At 45.8% G+C, this 14,467-nt stretch overlaps 1 protein-coding gene across 2 annotated transcripts; it reads right to left on the reverse strand.

The window, feature by feature from the left end:
* Positions 1 to 1,770: 1,770 nt before the first annotated feature.
* Positions 1,771 to 13,259, reverse strand: C1S (complement C1s). Of its 2 annotated transcripts, none has more exons than XM_069581347.1 (12): positions 12,900 to 13,259; positions 11,878 to 12,032; positions 11,430 to 11,637; positions 11,089 to 11,266; positions 9,168 to 9,293; positions 8,551 to 8,750; positions 8,212 to 8,365; positions 7,419 to 7,534; positions 6,939 to 7,017; positions 6,113 to 6,241; positions 5,221 to 5,295; positions 1,771 to 3,007 (listed from the first exon to the last, which is right to left on the reverse strand). In XM_069581347.1, the coding sequence occupies exons 2-12, from the start codon at positions 11,916 to 11,918 to the stop codon at positions 2,208 to 2,210; spliced, it is 2,106 nt and encodes a 701-aa protein (XP_069437448.1). In that variant the 5' UTR covers positions 11,919 to 12,032; positions 12,900 to 13,259; the 3' UTR covers positions 1,771 to 2,207. The 2 variants fall into 2 exon arrangements, with proteins under 2 accessions (XP_069437448.1, XP_069437449.1); XM_069581348.1 differs by having other exon boundaries at positions 11,878 to 12,003; positions 12,900 to 13,237.
* Positions 13,260 to 14,467: the final 1,208 nt, after the last annotated feature.

Raw genomic sequence — 14,467 nt, forward strand, 5'->3', positions numbered from 1 at the left:
TCACCATCTGCAGTGATTTTCGAGCCCCCAAAAATAAAGTCTGACACTGTTTCCACTGTTTCCGCATCTGCCATAGTGATGAGATTGGATGCCATGATCTTGGTTTTCTGAATGTTGAGCTTTAAGCCAGCTTTTTCACTCTCCTCTTTCACCTTCATCAAAAGACTCTTTAGTTCTTCTTCACTTTCTACCATAACAATGGTGTTATCTGCATATCTGAGGTTATTGATATTTCTCCCGGCAATCTTAATTCCATTTTGTGCCTCATCCAGCCCAGTGTTTCTCATGATGTGCTCTGCATGTAAGTTAAATAAGCAGAGTGACAATATACAGCCTTGACGTACTCTTTTTCCTATTTGGAACCAGTCTGTTGTTACACATCCAGTTCTAACTGTTGGATATGAGAGTTGGACTATAAAGAAGACTGAATGCTGAAGAATTGATGCTTTTGAACTGTGATGTTGGAGAAGACTCTTGAGAGTCTCGTGGACTACAAAGAGATCCAACCAGTCCATCCTAAAGGGAATCAATCCTGAATATTCACTGGAAGGACTGATGCTGAAGCTGAAACTCCAATACTTTGGCCACTTGAACTGACTCATTTGAAAAGACTCTGATGCTGGGAAAGATTGAAGGTGGGAGGAGAAGGGGACAACAGAGAATAAGATTGTTGGATGTCATCACCAACTCAATGGACATGAGTTTGAGCAAGCTCCAGGAGTTGGTGATGGACAGGGAAGCCTGGCATGCTGCAGTCCATGGGATCGCAAAGAGTTGGACACAACTGAGCGATTGAACTGAACTGAACTGAACAGATATATGTGTGTGTGCTCAGTCACTTCAGTCATGTCTGACTCTTAGTGATCCCATGGACTGTAGCCTGCCAGGCTCCTCTGTCCTTGGGATTCTGCAAGCAAGAATACTGGAGTGGGTTGCCCTGCCCTCCTCCAGGGGATCTTCCTGACCCAGGGATGGAACCCACGTCTTCTGCAGCTCCTACATTGCAGGCAGATTCCTTATTGCTGAGCCATCAGGGAAGTATATATATATACACTTTTATATATATACTTTTATATATATTTAGAACATTGTAAATCAACTGTACTTCAATCAAAAGAAAATGCTAGTCTCTATTGTCCAGTTCTTCTTCACCACTGATCATTTTGTGGAAAATGAGGAGTTCTTTGCTTGCTTGCTTGCTTGTTTTTCTGTTTCCTTGGGAAAGACTAGAAGGGAGACTTTGGGTCCCTCCTCACCGGAATAAACTGTAACATCTCAGTGCAGCATTCAATCCAAAGAAGACATTGCTGCCTAACTGACAAATTAACCAAAACCACCAGGGAAGCAGATGAGAGCATGCAGAATTTATTTTGTTTTTCTTTTTCATTAGGTCATAATTTTGTATTAAACAAATGCTCACAAAAGGAAAACTCACTTTCAGGAGACACACTGAAGTAATTTTTGCCTTGAAGTTTTAGACTCTAAGATCTTAAACAGCCAATTCTAACTGCTGTATGTGGACTTCTGACTGAGGTTCAGGTATGTTTGATGAGTTTCTAAAGCAGAACATGGTACCTCGCATTGACATTATGCTAATCCACAATGCTCAGTTGCTCTCCATTGGCAGAGAGGAAAGAAGCTGATTCCCTGTTTTCATGATATTTAAATATGAGCTATGAGGGCCCTGAGTTTCCAGGACACAACAGCCCATTAAACTCCCTTTCTATGGTGCTGAGGTCTTGATGTGGAATGAGACAAGTCAGCCAGCACTGGGTTATAAAAATGCTTTATTACAAGTAGATAGCAGAAATGAAATAGTCAACTTCAAACAGGTAAAGGGGAAACAAAAAAAATCAAGAGACTGCCCCACAGCAAATTTCAGAGTCAGAACTGGAACAGGAATAGGTCATCCAAAAAGAGGACCCCCCCATGAATAGAGAAAGAAATGGGTCCCCTTGCACACTGAAGTCCACAGGATGGGCTCAGGGGAGAGGACCCCACGTAGGTAGTCCAACTATACTGAAAGACCAGCACAACCACAGGAGCAGAACCCTACCTCCAACCAGGTGTCCCGGCAACCAAGTCCTAGCAATAGCTCAGTCTCACTCCCCTGTCCTCTCAGTCATGGTGAAATAATGGGACTACTGGGAGGAACAGGAAGTCCAGAGGGGTCATGGCCCTTAGAGAGGCTGGTGGGACCTGTACAGTTAGTCTACACTGGGGGCACTATATTCCTGCATTGTCTTCCTTATCCAGTCAACGTAGTTCTTGACTCGCGTGTACAACCCATAGGTCCCACACTGGGGGCCCCAGGACACCAAACCAGCAACATAGAATTTGGGGCTGTTTTCCTTAGGGTCCTGTACAGCAAAGGCCCCACCACTGTCTCCCTCACAGCTATCAACACCTTTGTCATTACCAGCACAGATCATGTTCTCAGTGAAAACAAAAGAACTGATATCTATTTCAGGATTGACCCCCTTCACCTTCTGGCATTTGGATAAGGGAGCAACGGGTAGCTTTGCCCCTCTGAGCTTAATAACGTGACTTCTGGCATTTGTTCGACCCCAGCCTGAGATCAGCCCCAGGACGTTTTCCGGGGGGTCGTATTCTGAGGAGGTGCCTGGTAGGCAGATAGGGGAGACCTTGGGTCCCATTTTCACTGGGTCTGTCAGCCGCACCAGCGCAATGTCATTGTCAAAATTCTTTCGTGTTATCGAAGAATCCAGGACCTCCCATCCTGGATGGATAAACACTCTCTCGGCAGTGAGCATCTGAGCATTTGACAATTGTGAGGTGACCACTGAGGAGGACCCAACATACATCACTGGGATATCATTTCCCTCCACGACATGGGCAGCAGTCAGCACCCAGTATTCATCAATGAGAGCCCCACCAGCCCGTGGGTTCGAGAAGAAGACTTGCCAGGGGAAATTTTCAATCTTCGCAATGGAGCCTCCAAATATTCTTTGTGTTGATATAAAAGGCTCACTGGGGGTGCCACAGACTAGAAAGGAAAAAGAACAAGGTGGGTAGTCGCTGGCCCCCAGCAATCCTCCAGCCACTCAAACACCTGCTGGGCTTCGTTATTCTCAGCACAACACAGCCAACGTTATACAGGAAATCCCCTACACCAACCTTCAAGTTGTAAACTTTCAAAGATGTGAACATGCGCTTGCACATCCAATCACATAAGTAAGTTCAGCTGTCTGGGGTACATTGTCCTGTGCACAGGACAATGTGTCCTGTCCTCTACAAGTAGCTGTGCATTTGTGAATTTACTGTACAATGGTGTAAAGTACAATAGTATAGCATCTCTACTTCAAGCCCAGGATGTCTGGAAGCCAGTGTAAAAACAGCAGTGATATGGCTGGTACTGTTAAGACGCTCCAGCTGTTGAATGATACTACTGTACTTTTCAACACTTTTCAAAGTGTTTTCTTGGGATTTCTCAGGTGGCCCAGGGGCTAAGGCGCTATGCACTCAAACCAAGAAGCCTGGGTTCCATCCCTGGGTTCCATCTGGAGAACTAGATCCCACATGCTGCAACTAAGACACAGCAAAGCCAAATAAGCAAATAAAGATTTTTTGAAGAAAATGTTTTCTTTATTTTTTGTATTGTTTTGTATTTTATATGTATTATTTGTGTGAAAGTATTATAAACCCTTTGTGTGAAAAGTATTATAAACCATTATTATACTATAAGGTGTTATAGTACAGTACAGTTGTGTTAGTTGGGTACCTAAGCTTATGTTGTTGGACTTATGAACATGCTCTTAGAACAGAACTCATTCATATGTAGGGGACTTACTGTATTTGGTCAACCAACTCAGTGCCTGACTTATCTGAACTCACCTAAGGATCAAATATCCCACATTGCCAGTGCCAAGAGCAGGGGGAGGAGACTGGTTAAACAGAGCCCATGTATAAAGTACTGAACCTAAATGAGCCTCACACTATGGACAGCTTAACTCACAGTCCTACAGGAGGCACATGTCACCCCAGTCTCAATACATCTGGTCAGGGACCCAACCAGGAGCCCACGCTGGGAGTCTCTATTCTCACACATGTAGTGGGAAGGCAAGCCTTCTGTCTGCCTCTGATGCCCAGGTTCAACACTTATCACCTTCTTCACTCAAGTCCTAACTGAAGCCAAGTCCCTCTTAGTAACTGGATGTAGGGCAAAGAGAGGGTTCTCTTTTCCCATCTTTCATCTCATCCTCCAATGACCCAGGTAAGGTTGCTTTGCCATTACCCAATGCAACTAAAACTGAATTGTATTTCAGATCAAGTTGGCTTACCTAAATCCCACACTAGTCAGCCTGAATAGACTCTGAGTTGAGCATAACAGACAGATGTAGGTTTAAAGCCTATCCCATCCCTTCCTGAACTGTGAACTCGTAATGAATTCACTCAACTGTAAAGCAGGACCAATAACACCTTGTCGAGAGGGTTATTGCAAAGACTTGATTGAATGAGATAATAAATTCAATTAGTTAGCTGAGTCCCTAGCTCTCAATTACAATGTTGTTACTACGAGCATCATTATTATATTCCTGGCTTTGTCTGGGAGTCTTCTTCCACTCAACTCTAATCTATATAATGATGGTCTGAGTGTTAGTTGCTCAGTCATGTCCAACTCTTTCTGACCCCATGGACTAGCTCACCAGACTCCTCAGTCCATGGAATTCTTCAAGAAAGAATACTGAAGTAGGTTGCATTTTCCTACTCAAGAGGATCTTCCCAACCCAGGGATCGAACCCAAATTGCAGGTAGATTCTTTACCATCTAAGCCGCCAGGAGAAGCCGTCTAATCTCTGTATAACCCCTTATTTCTTTCATTCTTCTGTATCTTTTTGCCAGATAGGCTTTTAATATAATAACTAGGATATGCAACTAATCTTGTTTCTAAGTGTTGGTTGCTCACTCTCAATTTTCAGACCCTGCTTTTAGCAATCCTAGATCCTCTTCCCGCACCAACATTACCAAATCTAACCACCCCAGACTCTGACACCAACTGTCACTGGTTGACTTTTCTCTGTAGGGTCAGTCACCCCCTGGCAGATCCATGCCCAGATTTGTCTCCACCTCACTGAGCTAGGCTCTGGCAGGCCCAGACCATCAAGTCCCTTCCCAAGAGGATTACAACTCCTTTTAGAAGGTGAGCCCTATGTGCACACCTCAGGACACGCTCTCTCTCCAAGTCCAAGCCCTGATTACCTGCAACGCATTTCGGCAGCTCTGTGCCCAGCACCTTGTTCACCCAGCTCCCATTGCCACTGCAGTGATACACCTCTGAAACAGCACAGAAAGAGGGAGCACACTCACCATCACATCTTCTCACTTATCTTCTGCCTTCCATTCAGAGCCTCAGCACCTCTGGGATTTTAGGAGGCAATGGGATCAAACCTACCATAAAATAATCTTGAGAACATCCTCCAAACAATCCCTTTGGCCCCAAACAATCCACTTCCCCAGGGATTAGAAGGAACATTCTCCAAAGCAGAAGGAAGAGGATTAAGGTGGAGGCTGGGAAAATGCTTCAAGTAGGAAATTAAATTGAAAGCAATGAACTGGGACATATCATGAGCCATCCAGCCCTTCATCCAGCACCACCACGGTCTTTCCATCAAGAAAGTCAGTTGTGGGACTTCCCTGGTGGTCCAGCGGTTAAGACTCTGTGCTCCCAATGCAGGGGGCACTGGTTTGAATCCTGATTGGGAACTAAGATTCTGCATGCCACATGGTGTGGGGGAAAAAAAAAAAGTCATCATAGAATAGAGACTTGAAGCTGGAAGCACTACTCCTGTGAGCTCTACATTACATAGTTGAGCAAAAGGTGGATGATCACATGAAAATGGATATTTTAGGGGGAGTTCCTGAAGCTGAGCTGGTGACCTCTATGATACTCTACAGGTGATCCTGAACAACCCATGCCCCCAACCCCATCCTGTGTGAAAATTGTATCTTTAGACTAAACAAAGAGGATGAACAAAGCCCAGCCCATCTCCCTCATTCTCTCCAAACTCTCTCCAACCCAGAAAGATTGTAGTATTCACCCTCCAACACTCTCACTCTTTCTTTCTCTTTTCTTTAGTCAAAGGAAACTTACCGCTCCCTTCATATTCCATGCTGTAGTATGGCACCTCACAAGAGTAGCGAGTGATGGAACCAAATAGAGTGCTTTCCGGATCCTCGACTCGACCATGCCGAATGGGTTCAGGAGAGCCACAGTCCACGGCTACAGGAGGAAGACCGGAGAGAGACGATCAGGATAGACACTTCCTCCCAGAAAGAGTCTCTGGGCCAGTCCATCTCCCCAGGTGTGTTCCTCACTCCTTCCCTGCCTCCCCCATCCATAAGCACATCTGGGGTGAATCCCCCACATCAGCCTCTCTGTGGCCATGCTCATCTCTCCAGCCCACTGAGTCCTGACACTCAGATGGCCCCTTGAAAGCAAAAAGAATGAACCTGGTTCCCAGTGGTTGGTGAGGCCTCTGTAGAAATGGACCCATAGAATGCTATTAACTCTACTAATCTCATAGACCCTCTCTTTGTAAGAAACCTGCTAGTTTGGCCTACCTGGGGTCAGATCAGGACTAGGATTCTACGACTGACTTCCCTTCGAAACCCAATCCACTATCTCACAAGCCTAAGAAGAAACCATGTATTTGTATCTCAGTGCCTTAATCTTTCCATTTCCTTTATTCTTAAGGGAAAGAAGGTTTATTCAGGAAGATACACAGTCCATAGACAGACTATGGGCTATCTCAGAAGGTGAAAGGCACCAGGGTTGTGAGTTTTCATAAGACTGAGTAATTTCATAGGCTAATGAGTAGAATTATTCCAACTATTTTGGGGAATGAGTGGGGATTTCCAAGAATTGGGCCACTGCCCACTTTTTGACAAAAGTAGTCCCGTTTTAAAGAGATGCATACGTTGACACCGCAATTTGGAATTACTCCACTTTCCATTGCTTTGACAAGTTGAGTAGAAAGATGGGGAACCAACACTTCCCTGGAAAATAATAAACCTCAATATTAGTTTATAAAAGAGATACAGGGAATCAAAAGCCAAAAATGGAATTGATCTCTGGCCTTGGATCAGTGAGAAGTCTTTACCACAAGAAGCCTGGGGACATCTTAGTAGAACGACCCAAAGTATCCAGGAGTTGGAGCTAAAAGAACTTTGTCTCAGCATACCAGTCCCCTTCCCCAGGAAAACTGAAGCCAAAAGGAGAGTGTGAAAATGTCCAAGGATCTTCATGGCTGAGAAGACAACTAGAGATCCTGAGGGGTTCTCTTGATGGAGAAGGTGCTAGACCTCACTCAAACAAAAACATTCGGTGACTGATCAGATGATTCCAGTGTACTCATCCTGACCTAGGGATGAGAGAGGAGCCCCTGACAGTGCTTTACCTGTACAACTTCAAACCCATCCACACAGGTTATCTTCACCACATCTCTGAACACATATTTTGCTCTCTCAGGCTCCCAGAAGGAATTGGCAGTGACTTCTTTAGGACAAGGGATTGCTTGAAAAGGATAGGAAAAGAAATTTACCAAACCATTGGAGAATCATTATTACATATAATCATTCTCACATTTGTTGGGTTTCCCTGGTGGTTCAGTGGTAAAGAATCCACCTGCCAATGCAGGAGATGCATGTTTGATCCCTGGGTCGGGAAGATCCCCGGAGAAGGAAATCTCAACCCACTCCAGTATTCTTGCCTGGGAAATCCCATGGACAGAGAAGCCTGGACGACTGCAATCCATGGGGTCACAAAAGAGTCAGACACAGCTTACCAACTAAATAACAACATATTTTCTACAGTTGTTGACTCATCCTCGGAGGTGGTTAAAATAATATGGCAGGGAATTCCCTGGTGATCCTGTGTTTAGGAATCAGCGTTCTCACTGCTGAGGGCACAGGTTTGATCCCTAGTCAAGGAACTAAAATCTCGCCAGTCTGACAGTGAAATAAATGGAATAATGACATTACTAACTAACCACCCCCAGGCCATCTGCATTTGAAAATCCAGTTGAAGGATTTCTAAAAATTGAGGGTTTCTCACAACCACTGATAGGTTTACATGGTGCTGAGGAGCTGCTGTGTTCTCAGGATATCCATCCGTACAATCTACTGTTTTGATTTTACCTTGGGCAAGGACTCTGGTCCCACCAACCAAAGGACAGCTTCTAGGTTACTCACGATCTCCATGGTAACGAAATTTCCATCCCTTTCTTTGTTCTGATCCATCAGTTTGGAAGATGATATTCAGAGCACTGCTCTGGGTTTCAATTGTGAGTGGCCCAGGAAAGCCATTCCCACAGTAAGGACCAAAATGCTGATCTCCTGTCACAAACTGAAGAGAACCAAAATGGGGAAATCAGAAGAGAGAAAGAACTAAAAGAAAAAGGTAACACGGAAGGGATAAAAGTAAAATAAAATAAGGAGAGAAAGAAAGAAAGAAGGGACAGAAAGCTAGATAATATGTCTTCAGGGAGAACTCTCTCTGAGTTGGAAGAAAACTGATCACCCATCACGCACAAGTAAGCTATCAGGACAGTGGCCCTCGGAGTCAGCTGGTTCCACATCAAAGTCTTCTCTCCTCATAGTCACCACCACTCGGAACCCCTCCTCCAGCTGGATCTGATAGTCACACCTTGAGCTCTCTGGGTATGGACTGGGGTAATTAGGACTTTCAACCTCCCCAGTCATTGTGGTGAATACACTCCCACTGCAATTGACTAAGGAAGAAAAAGAGAAAAGGAGAATCAAATACAGGGTCAGGCCAAGGAGTCCCAGCTCTTTCTATGATCCTTCTCATGAATGGAAGCCCATGTGCCACAATTACACACCAGTGCATAACAGCAGAGATACCTAATAAGTATTGGGTTTCCATCACATCGCTTGTGTGGAGCTTTTCTTGTTTATGAAGAGGCCCAAGTTGACACCTATCTCTCTTCTCCAATTAACTAACTTGACCCTATAGGCTTATCTTCCTCCACTCTTGTGGCTCCCTTTCTGTTTATGAGTAACTAAAAACTGATGCCAAGTCAAGGCCGTGGCTAATCAAAATCGAAAAGGGTAGACAGACACCTGACTGAAGGCTCCAGCCAACCCAAATCCCAGGGAACATTCGCCTCTCTTGATGCCAAGCTCACCTCCACAGTTCTTCCTGTCTTCATGGAGGAAGTATTCTGGAGGGCAGGAGCAGAAGTAACCGCCAATGAAGTTATTGCAGAAGTGGCTGCAAGGAGCGTCTGCAAAGGCTGTGCACTCATTTACATCTACAAAGAACAGAGAAAGACGGTGATCAAGGACAAAGACCTAGAAGGAAGAATGAACTTAAGCCCAAAACTGCAAGTGTAAGAAAAGTAGAAAGGGTCTGTTGCTTAGAGACATTCAGTGAATCACATTTCAGGATACTACTACTCTATACTGTGTTGAGTCACTTCAGTCATGTCCAACTCTTTGTGACCCTATGGACTGTAGCCCGCCAGGCTCCTCTGTCCACGGGATACTCTAGGCAAGAACACTGGAGTGGGTTGCCATGCACTCCTCCACTTATTCTATGTTGCTGCTACTGCTGCTAAGTCACTTCAGTCATGTCTGACTCTGTGTGACCCCACAAAAGGCAGCCCACCAGGCTCCCCCGTCCCTGGGATTCTCCAGGCAAGAACACTGGAGTGTGTTGCCATTTCCTTCTCCAATGCATGAAAGTGAAAAGTGAAAGTGAAGTCGCTCAGTCGTGTCCAGCCCTCAGCAACCCTGTGGACTGCAGCCTACCAGGCTCCTCCGTCCATGGGATTTTCCAGGCAGGAGTACTGGAGTGGGGTGCTGTTGCCTTCTCCGTATTCTATGTTACTCTCCTGAAATATGATTTTAAAGTTGTGCTCTACCATTGTGCATCTATAGTGGGAGCTGTCAACACCAAAGACCCTTGACCTTTTTCATAAACAGAGCATTTCTGCTCCAGGGATAGCACTCTGCAAGCTTAGCATAATACATCTTCTGTGAGGAGGAACAACTCATACATGTATTACCTTACATGATGCTGGCACTTCTGTCAAATCTAAACAAGGCTTTGGCTTTATGAGATGTTCTAGCATCATGATACCCTGAAGATAGTTATGGACGCACATAGAATGTGAAAGTTTGTTTGCTATATGTTGAATGGGTTTGAATACCACACATTTCTTGTGTGAGCCTTGGCAAGTTATTTAACTTCCTCAATCTTTACTTTTCCTACCTTTAAGTAGGGATAATAACACCTACTTTCAGAAGTGAGGTAGGACTTCACTAGAGGTCCAGTGGTTAAGAATTTGCCCGACAATGCAGGGGACACAGGTTCGATCACTAGTCCCGGAAGATTCCACATGCCTCAGGGCAACTAAGCTCTTGCACTATAACTGCTGAATCCACACGCCACCACTGCTGAAGCCCACATGGCCTAGAGCTCATGCTCTGCAACAAGAGAAGCCAAAGCTACAGCGGAGAGAAGCCCATGCACTCTGACTAGAGAGCAGCACCCGAGAGAGCAAGGAGAGACAGCCTGTGTGCAGCAGCGACAAGTGCAACCATAAGTAAATAAATATAATTTGAGTGAGTGCTAAGTCGCTTCTGTCCAAATCTTTGCAACATTATGGACTGTAGCCCACCAGGCTCCCCTGTCCACAGCATTCTCTAGGCAAGAATACTGGAGGGGGTTGCCATTCCCTTCTCCAGGGGGGTCTTCTCGAACCAGGGATCGAACCCGTGACTCTGCATCTCCTGCATTGACACGTGGGTTCTTTACCATTAGTGCCACTTGTGAAGCTCTTCAAATTATATAATTTAGGTAAAGATATAATTAATATAAGTAAAGTTCTTAACACAATACCCAACTCATAGTGGTTCTCAATAAATTACTGGGGTGTTTTTTAACACGTTTGACTTTCACAAAGGCAATTCATGGAGTGATCCAAGCCAAGTCAATACTTCATAAGAGTTACAAATGGAATCCTCACTCCCTGCATTGCTCAATGTTTGCCCTGCTCCCAGTCTCATGGCTGGATCAATGAGGCACAGAGAGGTGAGCCTTACCCTCGGCAACATAGTACGCAGCAAACCCAGTGAAACGTTCCTCGTTGGAGAAGTCCGACCGGAAGATCACCTGGAGTTTATTGTATGGGATGTGGAACTCTTTCACCACTGGGGAGTTGGAATTCTTGCTGGTCCTCCGTCCACAGAGTTTCCCTTCTTCATGGCCTCCTGACATTATCTAAGAGAAGAGTCAAAAGAACCCAGGAAAGGGTAATATTTTGGTATGGAGGGCAGAGAGATAGACCACTTCCCACCTTAGGACCATGTGACCCAGCTCACTGTGTGCTCACGCTCTCAGTCCACCACCCCAGCCCCGTCCTCCCGCGCCCATCACAGTGTACCTGTACTGAGTCGTAGGAGCAGTTCTCAGACAACTCTATGTCCAGGTGGGTGAAGTAAAGGTGGATCCCATACCCTTCAGGGACTTCTATGTCCCAAGACTTCTCGACCTCATTGGGATACGCCTGAGGGTAGTTGGGGGATAGAACCTCCCCATACATAGTAGGCTCGGCATAAACCCAGGCCACAAGGGAAAACAGGACAATGCACCTAAAAAAATAATAATAATAAAAGCAATTGGAGAGGTGGGTGACCCAGGTGTGAGTGGACTAGGGCAGGGAGAAGGGAGGGGAGAGGCAAAGGGCACCAGCACATGAAACAGAATCTTGGGCTGGAATGAAGCAGAAAGGCCAAGGGCAAAGCCAAACGGGCTTAGGATCTGAGCTGCTCTCTTGAGAGGATGAAGGGAATGCGTTCCATGTACATCTCTCTAGACCTGGGATCACTCACCACATCTCTGGCAATTTGTTCATCCCTGGTGAGCAGCTCATCTCTTGGTCCTGGCTCTCTGCACCTCTGACTTTGGAGCTAAAGGGGTGGCAGGCCTGGCAGTATTTGTCTAACAAACACAGGCACCTGTTTCAGTGGTAAGGGGTCAGTGTCACCTTGGGAAGAATAACACAGAGGTTAAACAGAGCTGTGTCGTTAAGCAACAGTGTACACCCATCCTCTCACGCTGGCTCTCATTCTAGACTGAAACTAACCCTTATCCTTCTCCCATGGCTTCTCAGGACCGTCTCCCAGTTTTCTTCCAAAATCATGAGACTTTTTCCAAGTGCTTTGCTTCCTCTGTTCTCCTTCTTCACCCCCAACCTCCACCCTGCCCCCGCTCTATCAGCCTCTCTTCTCCCCTCACAGAACAGTATCCTCGTCTCCACTTGGGGTTTCAGGAGTTTGTCTGCATCATGACCATCCACCAGGACAGGTCTCCCTCCTCTTTTGACAAGGAGCCCCCTTATCACTTCAAACCAACTCTCTTGCCTGTGTATTATTGCATGTATTTCTCTTAATGCTCCCAAAGACCACTGATGGAGAAATGGATTTGTTTCCCTAGGGGAAGGCAGTGACCTTGGGAGAAGTGGTCTTAGAGTTGTGTTGGGGGGAGAAGAAAAGGGGCAGCTGAATGAACATAAAAGGAGACAAAAGCTATTTCTTCAATTTCCTACCTTAATTTTCCAGATCTTTTTTGCTTTTCCTTTTTACCTTTACTGAAAAGATAAGACATCTCCTCATAGTTCCTAGGAAAGTGTTGCGAAATATGCTTCTAACCCTGAACACTGTTTAGGGGGCAGGGGGCGGTGACATGGGGGTGAATGGGGTCAACCTAAGAGAAATAGGTGGTCTATAGTCTCCCTCCTTTGGATTCTGCTCATCTCAGCCCTCCATCTCTGCCCGAAACTTCCCTCTGTAAAGTTTTCTGCCTTCCTTTTTCCTTCCATCAAAGCTCTGCTCTTCAAGTTTAAGAATTTTACCTTCAGAAGCTGATGGGAACAAGTAGATCAGTCCCGTCCCTCTTGCCAGTGGGCAGGCCAGGCAACCCTGCCCGCTCCCAGGAAGAGCGGCTCAGAGCTGGGCGCTCCCTCTGCAGGAACCTCCGCTGGCCTCCCTGGATCTGGTTCTCTGGTTCCTTCCCGGTGATCCTCACCCCAGGGTGCATGTCTGAAATTCCCTGATCCAAACAAAGAGGGGGCTGGGAGACCATGGCTTAGGGAAAGTGAAGCTCAGCTTTGGTCTTGGAGCTCCCTCTGCTTTTGAAACAAGAACTGCATCCTTTTTCCAGCCTGACACTCCTCTGTCCCGGGCTGCAGGCTCGAAAAGAGGGATTGGGGAATTTCACTGATTGCCTAACACTCTTTTTTAGCCAAAGGGAGTGTTGAGTTTTCGGGGAAGTCAGGTGATTTGTGGGAAAAGGAGGGGATTAATCCTGTAAGGAAAAGCAAAACACAGGAAGTCCAGCCCTCCAACTGCATATGAAACAAATTAAAAGAGAGAGGAGTTATCAGAAATGCCACTTAGGGACTTGCCTGGTGGTTCAGTGGCTAAGACTCCCTGCTACCAATGCAGGAGGCCCAAGGTTCAATCCCTGGTAAGGGAGCTATAACCCACATGCCACAACTAAGAGTTTGCATGCCACAGCTAAAAGACCCTGCATGGCCGAACTAAGACCAGGTGCAGCCAAATAAATAATAAATAAATAACTTTTAAAGAAAGAACAGTACACAGAGTGTATAAATATTTACAAAAAAGAAAGAAATGCAGGTCATCTCTGCCTCTAAGGCAAATGTAATGGTTGGATACTGACTTACACTTAAACCCAAGCTGATGTGTTATTGTTCAGCGGCTAAGTCGAGTCTGACTGCGACCCTATGGACTGCAGCAGGCCAGGCTCCCCTGTCCTTCACCATCTCCCAGAGTTTGTTCAAACTCATGTCCATTGAGTCAATGAGGCCATCCAACCACCTCATCCTCTGTCGCCGCATGAGATGATACTTTTTCCTCTTCTTAAAATCCCTCCATGTGTCCACGTATCTAAATTATATCCAGCTATCAGGGATTTCCCTCGTGGTCCAGTGGTTAAGAATCCAGCTGCCAAAAGAGGGGACATGGGTTGGATTCCTGGTCCAGGACAATTCCACGGTGGGACAGGGCAACTAAGCCCACACACCACAACTACTGAGCCCTCGCCCTAGAGCCCTCGAGCTGAAACTACTGAAGCCCACACACCTATAGCCTGTGCTCTGCATCAAGAGAAGCCACCGCAATGAGAAGCCCAAGAACCACAACTAGAGGAAGCCCCCCCCATAGCAACCAAGACCCAGCAGAGCCAAAAATAAATAAGTCAAAATAAATTCCTATATCAAAGGACAGAAAGAAGAAGTATAAAACACGTTTTTTAAAAAAATAAAATATAAAGGCAGTGCAGGGAATTCCCTGGCAGTCCAGTAGCTGGGACTCTGTGATTTCACTGCCGAGGGCCCAGGTTCTATTCCTGGTTGGGAAACTAAAATCCCACAAGCTTCAAAAGATGGCCAGAGGAAAA

This window comes from Ovis canadensis, chromosome 3 (genome assembly GCF_042477335.2).
Source record: "Ovis canadensis isolate MfBH-ARS-UI-01 breed Bighorn chromosome 3, ARS-UI_OviCan_v2, whole genome shotgun sequence".
NCBI lineage: Eukaryota > Metazoa > Chordata > Mammalia > Artiodactyla > Bovidae > Ovis > Ovis canadensis.

What these genes read in the sequence shown, in the direction of transcription:
- C1S (XM_069581347.1), bottom strand. Translation starts at nt 11,918, where the DNA reads ATGAGCTGCTCACCAGGGATGAACAAATTGCCAGAGATGTG. An exon ending in AACAAATTGCCAGAGATGTG is followed by an intron (nt 11,638 to 11,877) that starts GTGAGTGATCCC and finishes TTATTTTTTTAG; the next exon opens with GTGCATTGTCCTGTTTTCCC. An exon ending in CATGGAATATGAAGGGAGCG is followed by an intron (nt 5,296 to 6,112) that starts GTAAGTTTCCTT and finishes GTGCTGTTTCAG; the next exon opens with AGGTGTATCACTGCAGTGGC.